Source organism: Egretta garzetta, unplaced genomic scaffold (assembly GCF_000687185.1).
Source record: "Egretta garzetta isolate BGI_Z169 unplaced genomic scaffold, ASM68718v1 scaffold62, whole genome shotgun sequence".
Lineage (NCBI taxonomy): Eukaryota > Metazoa > Chordata > Aves > Pelecaniformes > Ardeidae > Egretta > Egretta garzetta.
Genome location: NW_009258947.1, coordinates 1,269,222 through 1,290,071, shown reverse-complemented (window position 1 = coordinate 1,290,071; position 20,850 = coordinate 1,269,222). Strand labels below are relative to the sequence as shown.

The 20,850-nt window shown below is 39.0% G+C and overlaps 1 protein-coding gene across 1 annotated transcript in view; it reads right to left on the bottom strand.

Moving 5' to 3' along the window:
• Positions 1–20,850, bottom strand: part of ERICH1 (glutamate rich 1) — a 60,150-nt gene that overhangs the window by 3,716 nt on the left and 35,584 nt on the right. The window contains exons 4-5 of the mRNA XM_009634246.2: positions 4,027–4,404; positions 1,413–1,607 (exon numbers count right to left, since the gene is read on the bottom strand). Of these exons, the coding sequence (XP_009632541.1) occupies positions 1,413–1,607; positions 4,027–4,404 (573 nt within the window). The remainder of the gene's footprint in view (positions 1–1,412; positions 1,608–4,026; positions 4,405–20,850) is intronic.

Genomic DNA, 20,850 nt, shown 5'->3' with positions numbered 1-20,850 from the left:
AGTTTGCAAATGTGTATTACATCCAATGAGACTATCTGATTATAATTAAGATCATAGAATCTAGGCTTGAAATTAATTATTGAATGCACAGAAGGATTTTGTTCCATGTGTATGCAGATACTTCAGATCTATCGGAACTTTAAGGGCTGTCATACTCCACATATACACTTTAAAGAATACATATGTAAGAGTGACTTTTTAAAAATGTATCACCTATGAACTCTACCTGCAGGAATTCTCTTTTCTGTGTTTTTACAGTGCATAGCAGGCAGTAGGCTCCAGTCTTGACTAGGATCTTTAGCCACTATCATGCTGTAAATTATTTAGTGATGTTACAAGCAGTGATCTCTTCTTTGAATGTTATTGCTAAGCCTCTGATGGCTATGATCTTATTTACTCTGTTACCACACTACTACCAGCTCAGTTGTTACTTTTCAAATGACTCAGAGCACTATCTAAAATGGTTGAGATTCTCTCGTGCCATAGCAAGTGCTCTCAACTCTGATTAAATTCTTTGGGAGGCAGGAAAATTCAGCACATCTTGTAGATTTGGCTGATGCTGCAACAAATGTACTAATGACAAGTAACAATGACTGTTTAAATGAAGACTTCTTGGAAAATGAATTATTATACCTCCTATGGACTACATGCTGATCCCACATTCACTTGAGGAACTAGTAACTGTCCAAGAGAAATTCTACTAAAATTATAGGGCTTATAATAGAGAACAAAAGGAGCATGAATGAAATCAGACTTGTGCCTCAGGGATGAAAAGATTTAGTAACAGAATAATTTTTCTTTTTATTAATGACTTCGTAATATCATTTATTATAAAGAGTGACTTTATGTTTTTACATAATCAACAGTATTCTTTAGAAACTTAAACCAGACGTTTATATTTAAACAAAAACAAAGCTGTAAATCAAACTTTGGCATGCAAAATCGATGTGTTAAAGAAACAACATAGGTGACCAACAACAAATGAAATAATGGGCTCTGTTGATTCTTATGCATGTAAAATTAATCCTTAACTGGATGAGTGAAATCTCCAAGACAAACAAGTTAATTCCCATGATTTAAAAAGTCTATAAAGACAATGTATTAAAAATATGCTTTAAACATGAATAAATCTTAAAATAGCTTTTAAAAATATTGTTTTAAGAAACTGAATCACCTTGTACTCTACAGTTGCTGCAAGGTATGAAAAGTTTCTGTATTGATCGTAACCAAACAAGAAACAGGGAAAATCACTTCATTTTTGGTGGGAATTATGCTTCTGAATCTTGCATAAGCATGTATTTACTACTATACAATTATTTACAGCTTCCTAATAAAAAAACCAGTGACAATCCTGAATTTTAATCCACACATAAAAGAACATCAATGAATGAACATGAGTGAATGGCACCTACCAGGAGGCATCATGGATTGTTCTTGGAATTGGTTCAAAGCATCCTTCAATCTCTCAATATCTTGTAGCAATACAAGAGATTTCAGCTGATGCAAAAGAGTCACATCTGAGGAAGAGATGGTGCGAGATTCAAGATGTTGTAAAAGCTCTTGGGCGGTTGCTGAATTTACAGCAGAATCTGTGCCTTCTGATTTATCTGGAAAAACAATTGGAAAACCACATTAAAAATACTCAGTGAGCACAGAGAATTTTCCTAATTATACTTTCTTTTCAAAGACAGCATCTTCTTTTTTAGTACAACTCACAACCAAATATCAGGTACTAAAGTACAGCTTGCTCCTCCAATTTTTCGTTAAATATTAAAAAAATGGTAAGAGAGGAAAGTGTTGAATTCAAAAAGTAAAAAGGACAATAGGATTCATGGTAACAGGAATGCAATAGGAATCTAAATTTTCAAGATAAGCACAGGAAGGTGGGATGAGGAAACTGTACTGTGGCTAAAGCACTGTGGTTTTGCTTCCTACATGCTCTGTGTTATAAAAAATGCACACGCGGAGACAGGGAACAACCCTGCGGAACTACTGCAAAGCACTTCTGGAGGCATCCAATTATCTTGTTATTGTACTTTTACGTTTTTTATTTAAAAAGCAGATACTACAGCATGCAAGACAGCAGAGAAGGACAAACATTGCTTCTACAGTACTAAAGCATAAATTCATTCTTCCATTCCAGTAACAATGTATAGTCTGTCCCTTTAACCAGACTCCCTTTAATTCTTCTGTTTTTACCAGCAAGCCAACTGAGAAGAACAGGATTTTCCCCATTCAGCTTTCTGACATAAGTACAAGAAGTATAATCCAATGTGACCATTTGAAAATGCTGCTAAAAGCAATGGCTTCCAATTTTATCTAAAAAAAATGGGAAGTGTTAAAGTCACTCAACTATAAAAGGCAAAGAGCATAATGTCAGTTCTATATATAAGCTGGGATTTGCCTAACAAGAAAGTTAGTCACACTCTTCTGGATGTGACATCTCATCTGCAGATGAACTTCCTTTTACCTGAGAATTTCTCACTGTGGATTCCGAGGTCCTCAACGCTCTGATCTGCAGGTTTGACAGCAAGGCCAGTCTGTCAAGCACTGCTAAAACCTGAACTTGACTTCCAGAAAAGCTGGAAGCTCAACACTTTTTCTTAAAATTCAACATGCAATGCAGCGGTAGATAATTGACCAGGTTCTGTGTCATGTATTAACAGCAGAACTGTTAACTGAGTTTAAAATCTTGCTCAGTTACTCTGGAGTTACACTACAGCAAATGCACGTAGTGTAGCTTACTTAGCCACACAATGAAGTAGTAAAATTCTTATTTTTGGTGATGGAAATACATTACTCAGAAAGTAGGATGGATTTCGAATCCTAGGCTTAGGATGAAGACCTGACACAACAATTTTAAAAGTAAGTAAAGAAAATTCTATATATAAATCTTGAGAAAAAAATTAACATGAAATCTCCAATGTCACTTTATCAGGGTTTTTAAAGTAATTCTGTAGTCAAAGATGAATTTTATGGGACTAGGAGCTGACAGTTCTGACTTAAGATAGACTCATTCAGCTAGGTAAGCTGTTTAATATTCTTCATTCAGCTCCACGGCCAAGGCCATGCACTTTGAAAAAAATTTTATTGTTTTTTTTCCGGTTTTACAAGACAGTTATAATTTTAAAGCTATGTTCTAAGATGAGCAATTAAAGCTAAAAAAACTAAAACTAAAGAACACACCAGCTTACCCCTAGGAACAGATATTTAATCCTAGATGATACCAACATAATCTGGTGTATGTACACATAATTACTATACTCACCATTAAAACTTCATTATCTCGGAAAGACATTTATGACATAAGCACCATATGAGCAGCTTTTTAGGAAGGCAACGGAAGAAACAGAAGCAGGAATTTCTCTGATTTTAGTGGCCAGATGAACACTCAATAGGCCATTAGGGATAACATCCATGCAACCCTTTTTGAAATGCTATGGAACATGCACTGAGCATCAGTTCACATCCATCTTGTTCACAAGTGCTTTGTGCCAGTATGCTTTCCCAGTGCCAACAGTATCTTCCCCTTTCCTCTTGGATGCTGTCTGTCTAGATTTCCTCATATATTACAAATAAATCTCCTCCTAGGTAGAACTTTTTGAAAAGTAGGTCGGTCCAGAGACAGTGAACATGAAAGTAGTTTAGGATAGCAGTTATTGCCCTCATTTGAAGCTCTGAAAGCTTGGATGTTTGCTTGCAGAGGAAAGAACAATGCGGTCCATTTTAACCACTACACTTACCCCAAGTGCACTGGAATGTTTTAAAGAAGAGCAAGGAATATTACCATATTTTCAAAGACAGAGAAACAAAGAGACTAGGACCACAGTTTTTTATACTGATGTGGATTCTTACATATTCATGTACACTCCAGAAAATGGGACAAATCCTAAATACTTGCATGTCTTACTGAGTTCAAAAGAGACACTTCTCTAGTAGATTTGGCCCATTCTACAGCAATGATAAGGGCACATCTATTTTCCTCTATGTGGTAATACTCACAAAAAGAGAAAGAGTGGTACATACTGTCAGCAAAATAAATTTGTTGTGTTGCCTGCAGGAAGTCCAGAATGCTATCTGCCTTTTCATCTATGTCTTTTAAGCCTGCTGCTTCTTCTTGGTTGTTTTTGTCAGGCTGATACGTAAAATCCACACCGGTAGTTTTTGTTACCAAGCCAGCTGCTCTCATTTTTTCTCTCTGCCGCTTCTTTTTCATTTTCCTCTTTTTGTTTTTGCTTATTTTGGGACTCTCTGTCTGCTGCAGCTGTAAATTATCTTGAACAAGAGTCTCTTGCATTCCAGATTCTGTTTGTTCTCCATGTAAATTATCAGAGTTTTGCAAACGGTTCTTTTGTTTCTTCCTTCGAATGCGCTTTCTCTTGGTTTGTCCTTGATATTCCTCCTCTGCAGATTCAAAAGAGACAAGATAGTTGTAAATAAGAAGATCTGTAATAAGTGTTTTGGAACTGCATACAATGAAATATTACTCCCTTCAAATTCTGGGATGTCTGAGTGGCTTTAACCTTACTTTTATGCTTAGAATGCCTTTCAGCACTACAATGTCAAAGCCAACTTTTCCGAATGCATTGAGTAAGAAGACAAGTTCTTTTGCCTTCTGCTTTCGATAAAGACTGTACGCTCCTTCATGCTCCATGCTTTACATCACATTTACTTTCTTAAGTGAGATAATATGGTTCTATACAGAGAGTGAGGTCAAAAGAATCACCAGGGCAAAAACCAGTACAGGCAGGCTGGGAGACCTGGAATGAGAGAGCTCCCCCAGGAGCCCCATACCACCAGCTGATAAACTTGACCAAGAACGCAAGAAGAATGCATGTAATTCACAATAAAAGATGATGGTGCTTATACTGACCATATCTCTCTATGACAGTACTGTGCCTTAAAAAACCCCAGGCATCTGTTTCTGATTCTTCTACTTTCTCCTCCTTCCACATCCTCCTCCTTTGGGATATCGTACTGCTAGCTCAGCTTTGGACATCAACTTTATAGGGAAAGCATGCAAGGCATCAGTGACCTTGGCAAGGAATCTCTGATCTCTTTAACAGCGCTCTTGGTCCTGTCATTCCCTTGCTACATTGTAATTTCCGTACTAGATAATTCTCCAAAAGGCTCAGATGTCAGGGGAAAGAAGCCCCTCTTGCTCTCCAAGACAGCTTTCATGTTTCTTTACTCAGATCTTATCCCTGTACACAAAGTCAGAGTTCTAAGGTCGTCCCCGACCCTGAACCGACTGCCTCTCCCACACGCTCGCTCCTGAGCGCAAGCCCTCCTGGCACTAGCAAGGGAAGGCTGCCTGAATCCATCTTCCCTCTGACTGCACTGCTGCCCAACTCCACATCCATGCCTACAGTATTACCTGACTCATTAACTGAAATTCCCTCTTTTGTGGTCTAACAAAATCCTCATGCATTTAAGCATCATGGAGTGCAGAACGCCAGCGTTCTAATGCCTTGCTCTAGGAACTTAAGCCATTTTATCCTTCCCTCAACATCTACCTGCATGTTTCTAAATTCCTCACAGTGCACTGAACCCCGTGCTCTCATTTATCTGGTTTTACACCGTTCCCTTAGGGTCAAAAAATCTCTGCTTGGCTAACGCTGGCGTAATGCAGGAGAGAGACCTGAAGCCCCACGCTTGTTTCCGAATGATCTGCATCGTCTCCTGAGCTGCCTCTGACATTCTCAGCTTGTTTGGCTTTCGCATCCCTCCTCCCCCTACCAGCCTTTATTTTCTCCGTGGTTGGAGGCCCTCTCTTTCATTTCTGTTTCTTTTTCTGTCTTGAACTCTGTCAGCTCTGAGCCACTTTCTCTCTTTAAATATCACTACAAGACTTTTAGTTCTTTAGCTGACAGATGACTCACCGCAAAGCAATTTTCCATACTTTCTACAAAGAAGGCTGCATAAAAATAAATTTGCTGTATTGTAATTGAACAGCACAGCACATTAAAGACACGCCAAACGTCACCTCGTACCCGCAGTGTGGAGTGTTTCGCATGCATGGTATTTGAGATAAATATCTTTATACATGATTTGGACATATGGGATGTGGGAAAAATAACGTCTGTGTCATCCTGTAGGAATAAAATATCAGAACTGAAGGCAGATATGAATGGTGAAAGATGCTATAAACAAAGCATCAATGTTTCATCTTAAGATCTAATTTGGATTTTCATGGGAGTATTTGTGTTACAATAGGTGAACTTTACTGTAAACATAGATACATTGTTCCGTAAAATTTCTCAGCCCTCTGTTAACCTGAGCCACAGTGTTTGCTAATAAAGCTGCTCTAGTCTGTGCTCTCAGCAAAGTGGCCCAACATCCCCTTTAAGCATCCAAGAATCACTAAATCTCAGCAAAACTATAGCACATTGTACAGCCAAGCACCCTCATTTGGTTTGAAGCCACTTGAAAAAACGGTGCAGAAGGCAGAACAGGGCTTAAAAAACCTGATGTTTTGAGTCAAATCCAGAACTGTGCTTATGCTTGGTAGCTCAGGACAGCAGAAGGTCTGAAGAGAGCAGGGTGAAGCTGTCAAAAGGCAGAATGAATGCAGCCTTCCCGCGTGTACGTTACCAAGATAAATACCTGACTGAAAGGAAATCAGACCTGTGCTGAGTTTCCTCCAACACAGGAAACAAATCAAACACAGGACTTTGCCTAGTTCTTCTGAGGAGTTAAACTGGCAGTCCTCTGGCAGTTTTTGCAATTCTTTGCCCTGTGTTTTAGTACCTCTTTAGTATCTGCTGCTCCATGTGTGGGAGCTACTAGTGATTCAACATCAGGAGCAGCTGAAATGAGACGTTGAAAAATGCAAAGCAATGCACACAAAAGGGATTAATTTGAACAACTCACTGCTAGGGTTAGAGTGAGCTGTTATCAGCTCAGGCAAAACAAACCAAAATCCAGACCTGTGCATCAGTACGGAAAGCTCAGTGAAAACATTTGCTCAGTGGGTATCAGTGATCAAAACAGCAAACACCTTGTTTGCATACCTAAGAAGGAAGATGGAAAATAACAGGGAAAATACTTTAAAGCTATTATACAAATCTGTTGCACTCTTCAAGCTTGTAACGCTGTGTTTCTAGACGTAATCCCAGCACAGTAAGACTTGGGCAGACAAGAGGAGGACTCTCACAGAAGTCACCAGACAAAGAAACTCCAAAAAGATTTGTGTGATTTGACTTGAGAGTAGTAAAATGGGCTCTGTTCCTGCCTCCTTATGCAGGAACAAGGTGACATTAATTAATCTGAGCAGTTTCACAAGCAAATAGATGAAAGTAAATACTTGTTTTACGAACAGTACAGTTAGCTTATTGAATTCACGCGTGTGTGGTATGCACAGGAGCCAAGAGCTTAATGGGATTCAAGAACTGGTTGTTTATACAGTCAGCAAGGCTACCTGATTATAACAGCTATTCTAAAACATAAATAAGCGTTGTACAAGAAATATAAACCATAATGTTTAGGTCACAGCCCCCACAATGATCTTAACAAATTAAATGTTCGGTGGGATTCACCTCCCACAACTTTAGCTGTCTGAAAAGAAAATACTCAGTGCATACTTAGACCTATGTTCCCTCTGATAAACCAAGGGACGCTAGCATCTTCAGAAAGCAATTCACCCCATCCTAAACCAGCTGGGATGGAAATGCACTCTGAAGGTCTTCGTTTCTCTCTCTCTCTCTCCTTCCATTAACTACAAAGGAAATGTAGACAATGAATTTGGACTAGATGCTTGAAACAACTGAGAAGAATTAGTCTCTTTTACAAAAATTAAAAGTATGGAGGAAGGTGATTATTAACATGAGTCTGCCCATCAGACTGATTTTTACTAATTAACAATATCCACTGTTTTATGAAAAAAAAAACCTTTTGACTGATTCTCTACATTTCAAACCAGTAGGGAGGCCTGATAAAATTTCAACAGATACTCATTTCATTCCAATAACTTTTTCCAATGACTGAAGGTTTGTTATGTCAAGGCAGCATAATTACAGCAAGTGCAGGGAATATATAGCACACGAGCAATCTTGGTAAGGTGTTGAATACATACTTAGGAATATCAGCATTTGGACCACACTAACTATAGCCACAGCTGCAGCTACAGCTTATCCTAATTCCACAAGAGCTAATGATTCTTCTCCTTCGGTTCCATAATGGCCTGTCACCTTTCTCCCTCCTAAGATCCATTTCTGCTCCACAAGTGGCTTAATTTATCGCATAATCCAATTATCCAGAAGCAATTGTCTTTAACTGGTTTAGTCTGAACTTGGTGCCCTCTTGGACTGAGCAAAGTGGCTTCCAGACAGAACGCCCACATACATTTTCCAGCCACGGTCATAATTTCAGTGTTGAGTTTTGGGCCCCTTGCTACAAGAAAGACATTGCGGTGCTGGAACATGTCCAGAGGAGAGCAACAAAGCTGGTGAGGGGTCTGGAACACAAGTCTTACGAGGAGCGGCTGAGGGAACTGGGGTTGTTCAGCCTAGAGAAAAGGAGGCTGCGGGGAGACCTTATCACCCTCTACAACTCCCTGAAAGGAGGCTGTAGTGAGGTGGGGGTCGGTCACTTCTCCCAAGTAACAAGCGATAGGACCATTGGAAATGGCCTCAAGTTGTGCCAGGGAAGGTTTAGATTGGCCATTAGGAAAAATTTCTTCACAGAAAGGGTTGTCAAGCATTAGAACGGACTGCCCAGGGAAGTGGTCGAGTCCCCAACCCTGGAGGTATTTAAAAGACAGGCAGACAAGGTGCTTAGGGACATGGTTTAGTGGTGGGATGGCAGGGTTAGGTTAACGGTTGGACTTGATGATCTTAAAGGTCTTTTCCAACCTAAACGATTCTATGATTCATAAGCATTTCTTTCAGCCTTAAGAAGAACACCATCCTCCTCAGGAACTGTTCTGACTTAAAAATAACTGTTTTCTTAATTTTTTTTTTCCTGGATTACTTTTAGTCTAGATTACGTTCCTGATGCAGTTTACCATGCAGCTGCAGAGTCACACTAGTTTGACTGACAGAACGATATGGAAGTGGGAATGAGTAGCCTGAAAAGGAAAGTCAGCACCGAAAAAAAAAGTCATCTTCTAACAGCCTATCTCATCTGGTCTGAAACATTAAAAAGTTTTCTCCATGCAAACTGCATGTCTGCTTAACCGAAGAGAGGCAGAAATATGTCAAAAAACCAGACTTAAAATTAAATAGCGGACTGGGTTTATAGATACTGCTTATTAAATTTTGATAATGAAAGTCAGCACATCCAGTTTATATCTTCTAGGAAAAATAGAAAATAATAAAAATAATGATTTACATCAAGACTCTGAATAAGCTGACTTTTATTTATTAACTTCTATTATATTAGCAAGTTATTTTGTATTCATCATCAGGGCAGCCAGAGACACAAAGGATTAAATACAAAGCTTAACACAGGCTGACAGCAACAGCCGACTGTTCCTCCCATCCAGACTAACCATCAGCATGAACACATCGCTGACAACTCCGTGCCTGAAAAGAGGAGCTTCCTCAAGTTTATCTGTGTTATTTCAGTTCTCTCAGACAATGGCAGATGGAAAAATTTAGGGAAAGCATCATATAAAACCACGAAAAATGGGAGGCTATGTACCTAAGGGGTCTGCAAGTCTAAGGGATACACAAAATTCCACAGCATGCCAAACTGAAATTTGGCTTTGAGTATCTGAGAACAAGCCGATGATACTAGGGACTTTTAAAAATCAGGTCCCTAAATATTATTAGAACAAACCTTTAGAACAGCGCATTAAAAAAAAAAAAAGAAAAAAGGAGATAAAGCAGACCACGGAAAAGACAGTCAAAGAATATCCTCTGAGCTTTAGAAATCTCCTCCATAGTGTGCTCATCATGATTCAAGTATGGCAGCTGGCTCTCCTGCTCAAGGACCAAGTCCCACAGTTAGCTTTCTGGATGTTGTTTATGGTACTTTTGTTCTTCTTCTCAGATGAACCAGGACATCTCCTGATTTTTCATCCAGTTTAAACTCTTTTCTTCTCTCTGATATGCTAGATGGATTTTCCATGGTGTACCAACCAGTCAATGCACAGGAATTTAATTTTGGTATAGGATCTTGCAAGGGAAAATGTTATTTTTAGTGCCAATTAAGATAGCAGCAGCTACAATTTGGCCAAGAGTGAAAAGCTGTGGCTAACGAGTGCAATAAAATGTAATGGTTCATTAGAATAAAAACAATACTAAAAAGATCTCAAATCTCAAGACGTTAATATTTTTACACTCTTTTTTAAGGAAATGGCTTCAAATAATTTGAAATCAGAAAAAAAACCACTTCAAAGGTTTTAGTAATCTACAACAGTTTTGATGGAAAAAATTGCAAGAGACTGGAAGCTGTTTAGGATAGGGACTGTCTTTTGTTTGTTCATTTATACTACGCTTGTATACTCATAAACGAAGAATACATATAGAAGTGGCAAATGTTGCATATACGCTGCCTACCGCAACAGAGTGCCACCTCTTGGATTTAAAGCCAATCCAGTTAACAGTAACGACAATAAGCAAAGGCAGGTATCATGCTCTGCAACAGTCTTCAATGCTAAACATTCATCTGACTATATAAGGATGAATTTCTCTTAGTCGTAAGCTATGTCAAACTCCTGCCATAAGAGGAACCGTGCTTGGTCACAACAAACATCTACCCAGTACTATAACCTGCATCAAACAGCAGCCATGCACCGCATTCAAGATAAGGTGAGCTTTGAATTTATACAAGTGGTATAATGATGTTCCTTCCTTTGTACTTTTTACCCTAATAATTACCATCATTTTATTTGCTTTTTGACTGCTGCTGAGTGCTGAAAAGTTGTTTTCACAGAGTTATTTATCATACTGTAAAATCTTACTCCTGCTTGGTAACAGCCAGCTTCAAGCCCACCATTTTGCAGGTGAATTTTGACTGGTTATTTTTTCCAAAGTGCATCACTTGACAACTATCTAAAATCTGCCATTTTTGACAAACCACTCAATCTGAGATTACATTGCACCCAGCTCTTGCCTTTAGCGCAGTCAATACCGGCATAGCCCTCAGGAAACCCGACTTCAGCATTCATTCTTTTTACTTGACCATCTGTGGAACATAAGCCTCCAGTTATGACCTCCCTGTTTTGAGAACTGATGCGTTCTCTTCATCTACTTACTTATTCTGGTACCTTCCGTTCCACACTACGTCCATGTGTCCCATTTGGTGAGAGGCTTTATCAAAAACTTTGTGGAAATTCAAAGAAACCACGTCGGCTGTAGCACCCTTATCTATATATTTCCTGGTTCTTCAAAGAATTCCAAGATATGCGTAGATTTCCTCTTTGCAAACCTCGTGATGATCTTTCCCACACAGATCACAGGTTTCCAGGCATCCATAAATCTTATTTTGCATTACAGTTTGTGCTGAACTGCCTAAGGCGAGCACCAGGATTACAGGCTTGCAGTTGCCTGAATGATTTAAGAACTGTTTTAAAAAAACTGGCATCACACTATCTAGCCTCAAAGTCTCTGGTAACAAGGCAATTTGAAAAGCAAGTGGTCATGCATTGCTGTCAGTAACGTGGGCAATTTTTTTCCTTGAATTCTTTCAGAAATTTTAGGTAAGGTCTGGTACTGGCGATTTTATTTTATCGTTTGTTTTGTTGCATGACCATTAAATCACTTCTATCTCACATATCCTTTGAGGAAGCCCAAGAAGGAGTGTTCCAGCATGGGGTTCTCCATAGTTTTTTCCACGGATAACATCAACACAAAGAATTTATTTAAATTCCCTGAAACAGGCCTCTCTAAGTATTCCTTCTACGTCATGATCGTTGGCTCACAAGACTGGCAGGCACATTGCTCCTGATGCATCAGAAGTAAGACCTATTACTGGTTTTAATTCTTTGTACCGTTTGCTCAAATATTTCTTAGCTTGTCTTACCATGTTTTTACATTTAAGTCTGTTTAAAACATCACTTCAGTGTGAATTCAGCTTTTTAAAGGACACCTACTTCTTTCTAACAACTTCCTTTACTCTCTTGTCTAGCTCTGCTGTCTTCCTTTCGCTTTTTCTCAAGCCTTTCTTGACAGGTGGTGGGCGCTGGCCTTGAATATCACACATGGTGTCCTTAAGTAGCTTCCACACCACCTGGTACAACTTCCTTCTCTTAGCTGACCTTTTTTAGGTTCTTTTCAGTAAGTACCTTTATTTTTGAGTAGTATCCTTTCTTGATGTGGATCACAACTGTTGTGGATTTTTTTTATTGTTTTTTTTTGCTGTTGTGTTCCAGTAGGATGTTGAACCTAATGGTTGCTGTTGCCACGTGCCTCTTGTGAACCAACCTCCACCCAGGACAAAGTCAAGCAGTGCATTTCCTCTGACAGCCCCACCAACCACTGCCTTGGTTATTGACTGTGTCTAAAAACTGAGACTTTTCACAACATCCTGATGCGCAAGTCACATCACCCAAAGAGGGAGAAACTGAAGACCCCATTACTGCGCTCTCTCCTGCTTCTCTGATTTTTCAGCATCCAGCCAGGAGTATTCACAACCCCAGCCAGATATGTGATGAAGCAGACTCTAAGCTTTTGGTATGTAAGTGCTTTTTGGTATGTACACTCAGTCCCCACACGCATTGATCCAAGGCATCCATGAAATATTTGAAACTATTTCAATGAATAAATTAATTTTGACAATACTGTTCTGGGCCTCCTGTCACTTTATGCAGAAAGCTATGCTTGATGAAACCCCAAGTTTTCTTAAATAACAACTTCTCTGATACAAATTCTGTACCGTTCAATGATTTAATTTTTAAATGAAAGTAAATATTTTGATATTTATTGATCTTTCTCATTATTTTTTAATTTCAAGCTCACTGTCTTCGTTCATTTTGGCTTTTTTGGGGTGATGTGCAAACGATCTGAGTCAGTCACCACTGTATAGAGGCATTGCGCAGCACTTCTGTAAATGGTGCTTCCCCAAACCACTGAGAATGGTTATGTTGACTCAGTGAGGAAAATAAAATATAATAAAATAATGGAGCTGAGCATATTCACAGCCATGAAAGAAGAACAGAGATTCAATGACAGCCATTAAGTGTTTTGAAGGCTACTAAATCAGAAATGCTCAAGGATTCTAGAGCTGCCTATGGAGTTTTTACAGTTTAGCAGACACAAAGACTACTTGCTACTAAATACAGAAATCTTCCTAGTCTTTGGCTAACAAGGTTACGTCTTCGTATTTGAACAGAAAGCATCACCATGAATTGGAGGGGGAGTTTTGTAACTTTTATATTAAAAAACTGGAAAAATTTTAAATATTTGATGTCACACACTTAAAAAATTTGTTCTTTCTTTTAACTTTGCAGGACACAAATACACCTTCAGAGTTTTGTTTAAAGTCTTTTTTTCCCCAGAGCTGGTTTTCAATCAGTGCTTAGTTTAAAGAATCCAAAGCTCTCCCTTTGCTCAGGATAACAACAGAAATGATAAGAAAAGCTGCAACCTTAAAATCCTGTTCAGCATTTAAAATGTTCTTTCCAAATATACCAGCTAAAATAGTACAAAGTGTAAGAAGTTATTTAGACTACAGGACCACAGACTATTAAATGATAAGCAACCTAATGGAAAACTGATATCTAGTTTTCCCCTGTGATAAAACAGTATCAAAGAGCAGATCTAAACTAGAAGTACAATCTTTTGTACAAAAGAGCTATCTAAAAGTACACAGACACTGACACAGCAAAATGAAGACACTCAGCAACAAAACCCAGCCCCAATGTATCAATTTCAGTTATCAAATATTTAAATATGATATCTCAATTCAATTTAGCAATATTTCACATTTCTTAAATTTTTACACAGCATCCAATAACAAATCACATTTAACCCCACATATTAAAGAGCTGCCACAACTACAATTTATTACATGGTTCTTTCAGTAAATCCTATTTCAAAACACTTTGGAAAAGGCAAGTCTGAAAGAATGAAAACCTTCCAAATGTTTTATTTTAAACTATTTCCTTTACCCATCTATATTTGGATCTTAACCCTGATTTGAATTAAATTTAATTACATAGTTTCTAAGCAGCTTTGTAAAAACAGGGATGTTTTAGGGTCTGGGTTCAGCTTATTTTTATTAATCACATTCTAAATTAATTATGTTTTAAATAATAGCTGAAAACATTAATGTAAGTAATTTCTTAATGACCAAGTGCTCTAGGTTAAGCTAATCATACATACAAATATGCAGACAGGTATGCTGTAAAAATGAGAAACACCATAGGGAAGATCCTGAACAGTTGTGTAAACTGGTAATCTGCCAGTTTGTAACAGGTGGGAATCTGGTGCCCACAGTCTTGTAGGCTTTTTCTTGACTGCATGCTGTGCTGCAATGGGGCTCTGCCCTGGCCAGAACTGTGAGGTCAGACTGCTCAAACCTTTTTTTTCCACAGTAAACTCTCCAAGACAGCTTTGAAATAGGAAAGCTAGGTTTTAGTAGGACAGACACTAGAATAGGTGATTTTTTGGGGGGAGAAAACTTAAAATGAGGAAAACCAAAACAAAATACATAACCGTTATCTCCACCTTGCCTACTGCATCCTGGTAACTCAATCTTCTTTGCTTAGGCTTGCTCTCAGTCCAGCACATCAGCAACTTGCAGGGTTGCAGGAAATTCTGTACAGTCCCTTTTGGGTCTCCAGGGAAAGTCCCTCTCAAGCCTGGGTTCCCGCTGTTCTTAGCAGACCTCTGGTCTCTGCTATACATAGGGCTTATTCCTTGGCCACCAGCATTCCTCCACAACCTCTTTGTCCTTTACGTTCTAGAAAGTTATTCTCTCTCAGCACGTCTCCTCATCTCCTAAGGGCTCCATCCTGGCTTCTCTACTGGGCAGCTACAGTTTTTCAAAGAATGAAACATGATACATGATATACACAGGATTATTCATAATAAATTTAAAAAAACCTGCAACCCAACTGATACCATCTGCTGCACAAATAAATGTTTGGGAAGTGATTGAAATAATTTTGTCACATGTTCTCAACAAAGAGATCATGTATTCCGAATACTTTATTTTCCTAGGGATTGATCCCAGCGTACATCATCTGCTTTATACTACTAGATCACCCAGTTCTAGGCACAGCAAAATGTTACTGGGATAACACGGATCACTCAGCCTTTACCATTTCCAGAATCTCTTGTGCTGCTTCCTGAAAGCAAAGCACTTAAAATGGCAATGTGAGCACAGTGACTTGTCTGTTCGGCTTAGTAAAGTGTCGAGTTCTTTTTAGTTCCCATTCAATTTGTTGAAAAATAGGAGTTGCTCTGCATCTTGCTGAAGCATAGTATCTTTGCTTGAAAATGAGAGACTTTCTTACTGTTCTTCAGTTATATGACATGAGCTGTGAAATAACCCTGCTATGATAATGGGAAATGTGTTCACCTGTCTACACTTGACATTATATTTCATAAAAATTTTAAAATCTGTCATCTGCTTGCAGAACACAGTGTTTTCCAGCACACGCTGCACCCCCAATCCAGATTAGTGGTGATGCTCTTACTTTTCTTCTTTACGTCGTGCCCTGCCTGACACCTCTATGAACTGAAAGTTTAATTTTTCTTTTGCACTTCATAGAACTTCAGGTATCGATAGCCATAAGTCATGAACTACACATAATATGCTATGGATATGGCGTAATTTTTCTTTCCTTTCTTTGATATATCTATACACGTACTTAGATGTTCATTACTAACTGAATCTCTCGCATGCTTTTGTGAACTGGCTGATGTATACTACTATTAATCCCATCGGGAGGAAAGTAAATTCCCTCATTGGCATAAAATGCCAGTGCTTCAGGGAAGGAATAAAAAGGTTCTCCCAAAGAGAACTTATCCTGCCACAAGCATCTTACCTTAACCTATATGCTGACTTCTAGGCAGGATGTTGTCCCTAAATGAAATACCTAGCAGCAGGTAACAAATCTGTAAGAGGAGAAAAGGAATAAATCCAGGTCTAGTAAATTCCTCCTAGGGCTTAAGAATGTTTCCTTTGTACATCTTCTACAATCTAGACAACAGATTTGGGCAAAGAAATTGTGACAGAAGTCATTTGGCAGCTCTGACATAAGAGGCTGTTGTACTACTGTGTCACTGAATATAGCTTGGGGACAGACTATGATTTGCTGTAAGCTCTTGAGCTGTACTGGATACTGTCAGCGCACATGCCATTGACGAAGCGGCTAGTTCTGAAGACTTTTTGGACTTAGGGAGGACAAATCTTCAAAGAAAAACACCTTTCCTCTGTCTTAATTTTAAACTGACCGCTTCCAATCTGAAAACAAGAAACATCGAGGCGTAACTGAGCCATGATGGAGCTGGACAGCACAGCACAGTGTATTTCACCTTTCCTTCAATCCTTCTGGACTTTGTTTTGCTCTTCCTGACCTTTTAGTAGTAATTAAAAACACATCACAAAGGCTTACACGTGATCAGGACAGAAAAAAAAAAAAAAAAAAAAAAAAATTGAGCCTGGTCATCTTCTCATCCTTCTGCCGTTATAGTTCTGAGGGTGTCTTCTCAGCTAGTCAATAAAAGTTCCTTTTATTATTCTGCCAGTATTTGTGCAGTGCCTCTAATGCTGCTACAGTTCATCACTAAAATCTACTTGATAATTTTTTCCTAAGAGATGCAATTACATTATCAGACTATAGATCAGAAAGATTAACAAGTGCATACATACAAAAACCTCCTTGAAACTCCCCCTTCTGTCCTCCTAGTCTGGTTCCACCTAGAAGTAATTTGACACGAGGTGCAAAATTGCTGCTTCCCTTTATGTTTGTAATTTGACATTATTCTGTCCAGTTTAGAGCGAAAACCATACTGCTTCCTGTTTCTGGAACTGGAGTATCTCTACATCGTTCCAATAGCGGGATACTCAGAGCTTTGTCAAACCTTTAGCACAACTTGAGTAAGATACTCAGCTTGAAGTCAGTCAACGCTGCTCTCTTAGAGTAGTGGCAAGGTCACAAAATCACATTACTTGATATAGTATATCCTCTGCATTGGATTTCTGCTATGCTTTAATCTGAACCTTTTCAAAAGCTGGAAACTAAGTGATATAACTTTTTTTCCCCTCACAAAGACTCTGCTTCTGGTCTCTCTCATCTGACTTATGCTTGTTGTCAAAGGGGTATTCAGGCTTCCTATGCTTAAGCCGCAGAAATTGCTTCCACCAATACTTAGGGCAGCCAAGTCGTAACTGATTTTTCCTAAGATAGCTACTACAGCACAGAAAGTGTTCTGACACTAAAGGAATATTGTATTTTTATATTCAGAGCCCAATGACATGTCTCATGCAGAATTCTGTTTAAACAAGAAAATGTAAAAACTCTTTCTTTGTTTCACTTGCATAGAACAAAAGGGAGCCTGCTTGTAGGCTCTGGTTACAAGATCGTCCCCTACACTATTAAGCCAATTGCACAAAGTGAAGATGCTGGATTTAGATGCAAGGAACATAGGTCTGAGAACAATTTTTCAATTTCTTTAAGCAGTAACGGTTCCTTTAACTTTAATTAACGAATGCCAGCCTGGTGGGGAAAAAAAAAATCCCGCTGCAAATGCAAATGCTTTGCTGGAGTCAAAGATTATAGCTTCATTTGGCCTTTCCTTTTTCACCTTGGGAACACACAAATTTTTACACCTGATTAGACAATCCAGGCTGGCTAAGTATGTAACATAAAGTAGGTATCATAAATTTAAAAAGATCTGTGTGCTTCTGTAATAATTATGTATCTTACTGACTGTTGCTGCTCCTATCTGTACAAACTCCCCAGGTGCTTTGACACCACACTGCCATTACTCTCATGGCTGTATCACACGCTACTCATGAAGCACAGGAATATTTTCTGTGGGGATACAGGAGATCAAAATTGCTTTCTTAGAAAGTAAGGTTTTATTTCTTTGTATAAAGACTCCTGGATGGCTGTTTACTTTATGAAAAAAACAAACCAAACCAAAAAAACCAAACCCAATGTACTACGTTTTCTACAGGTCCTAAAGATACAGGGGTTTATGCACAGCTCAGGTCTGTTTCAATTCTTTCCAAAGGACAACTACGAGAAATGCAAAACAAACCATGAGAAAGTGGGCCATTTTCTTATACACTAATGAACAGAAGAGAGAAAGCAGGACAGACACTCAAACAAAATAAACTTATTTCAACCAAAAATAAAGTCCAAGTAACCTGTAGTAAGGTTACAAGCTACCTGCGCATCTCATTAGCAAACCGAAGTTTCTTAAAGTTTCACTGGAATGCTGAGTTTGAAACCACCATAAACAATGTTTGTTAAGCTCTCCCCCTCCTGCCCCCTTCCTAAAAGCTATCTTTAGTCAAGCTGGACAAGAGGCCGCACAGTACAGGTTTAGGTCGTCTCGAAGAACTGGCAGTTTGACTTGGGGAGTCAGTTCCTTTGTTTACAGGACTTTTTTCATTCTGGAATACTAAAGAGTTCAGAAAAATCTTACAGCAAGTGACATGACCAACAAACTGCAGCAATGGCGTAGGTTCTCTGGAGGGGAGGGCCAGAGCGCTGCCCTCTCTGAAAGCAGGACTGGGACTGGCAGACATCTGGATGGAGATAGCAGGTGTCTGGCTCTCCGGTGTTGGCTACTGCTCTTGCCAAGCAACAGCAAGGGAGCCTGAAGCCTAAATTTTATGACTCACTTGTCCTCTGAAGGAGATACACGCTAATCAGGACTTGACACAAGATTCGCTTCTGCCATTACTTTATACTGTAGCAGGCAGAGAGAACTTGAGAACTTTGAGACTGCATCTGGAGTACTGTGTCCAGTTCTGGGCTCCCCAGTTCAAGAAAGATGAGGAACTCCTGAAGAGAGTCCAGAGGAGGGCTACAAAGATGATTAGGGGACTGGAGCATCTCCCCTATGAGGAAAGGCTGAGAGAGTTGGGCTTGTTTAGCCTGAAGAAGAGAAGACTGAGAGGGAATCTCATAAATACTTACAAATATCTTAAGGGTGGATGTCATGAGTACGGAGGCAGACTCTTCTCAGTGGTGCCCAGCGACAGGACAAGGGGCAATGGGCACAAACTGAAGCCTAAGACGTTTCAGTTGAATATGAGGAAAAACTTCTTTACTTTGTGACAGAGCACTGGAACAGGCTGCCCAGGGGAGCTGTGGAGTCTTCTTCTCTGGAGATATTCAAAGCCCGCCTGGACGATGTCCTGCGCAACCTGCTCTGGGTGACCCTGCTTTGGCAGGGGGGTTGGACCGGATGATCTCCCGAGGCCCCTTCCAACCCACTCTGTGATTCTGTAAACTTCCACTGCACTAACAAGTACAGTGACACAAAAAGCTGGCAGAAGTTCACCAGAAAATAGACTGCAAACAGCTCAAAATAATCCAGGGCTTTCCATTTACTTGCCTTTTAAAATACGCATTTCACTGCAAGCAAGTTTAAGTGTATGGAATTACTGCCATTAAAAGGGAAGGTATAAAAAGGGAAGCATAAAAAGCTTGTAAATACATTTGAACTAACGGATATATAACACACAATGAAAGCTTATACAACTTCTCATATAACTGCTAGAGGCATTTCACTTTAATACACATATTAAACCAAGAATGTATTTAATAAACTAAAAATACTAGAGTGAAAAGGAAAAGCGCTGTAGGTGATCACTACAGAACGCATTCAAGTAATTTAACTATTACATTTTTACTTAGATATTTTTCTGCATATGTGCAAAAGTTATTACACCTTCTATAAAGTTTTTGCTGAAGTTCTTGCTGCACATATACACGGTTTTGCACTAAAAGTGTGATGTTTATTTTCAAATGCAAACACTTCTATTAGCGGATACCATATAGCATTAAGATTTCTAAACACATTTCAAAGAAAATACTGTAACAGATTTTTTTTTCTTGGGAAAAGTAATTTATGAGATTACCTGTACATCTAAACTTCAAGCAATCACTAAAATACCTTGCAATCTGCTTGACATTAAAAACAGATACATACACGTGTGTAATACATATGAAGTAAGGAAACACTGCATACTGTATTTGATAATCTTTCATTCTTCCTTGATATATTCTTCTTCGCTTTCTGACAGAAAAAAATCTCCATCCAAAGCTGTGTAATACTTAGCATTAAACAGTCCACCCCTCAATAGTATATTCAAGATTATGGTACCAAAGTTCAGCTGAGCACCTGTATGCCTTAAAGAAATCATAGGCAGACGTAGTTAAAGAATCACTGAAAAGCAGAAAAAACAAAAGGGGCATCAGAAAACGTGTGTGTGTAAAAATAAAAGGCCAAAATAAACACAAAAAGCCCAAGAGACAGTGAGTTAGTAATGGAGATAAACGTGAGATTTCCACTGGCAAGTGCTACAAAGGAGATGCCAAGAACATCTGGCATTTTTTGCAGGAGGAGAAAAGCTGGGAAAAAAGGACAAGATTAAACCTGGATCCTGAGATGAAAGCAGAATCATAGAATCATTTAGGTTGGAAAAAACCTTTAAGATTATTGAGTCCAACCGTACCTGTCCCCTACTAAACCATGTCCCTAAACACCACGTCTACCTGTCTTTTAAATACCTCCAGGGATGGGGACTCGACCACTTCCCTGGGCAGCCCGTTCTAATGCTTGGTGACCCTTTCAGTGAAAAAAATTTTCCTAATGTCTAACCTAAACCTGCCCTGGTGCACCTTGAGGCCATTTCCTCTTGTCCTATCGCTTGTTACTTGGGAGAAGAGACCAACACCCACCTTGCTACAACCTCCTTTCAGGCAGTTGTAGAGGG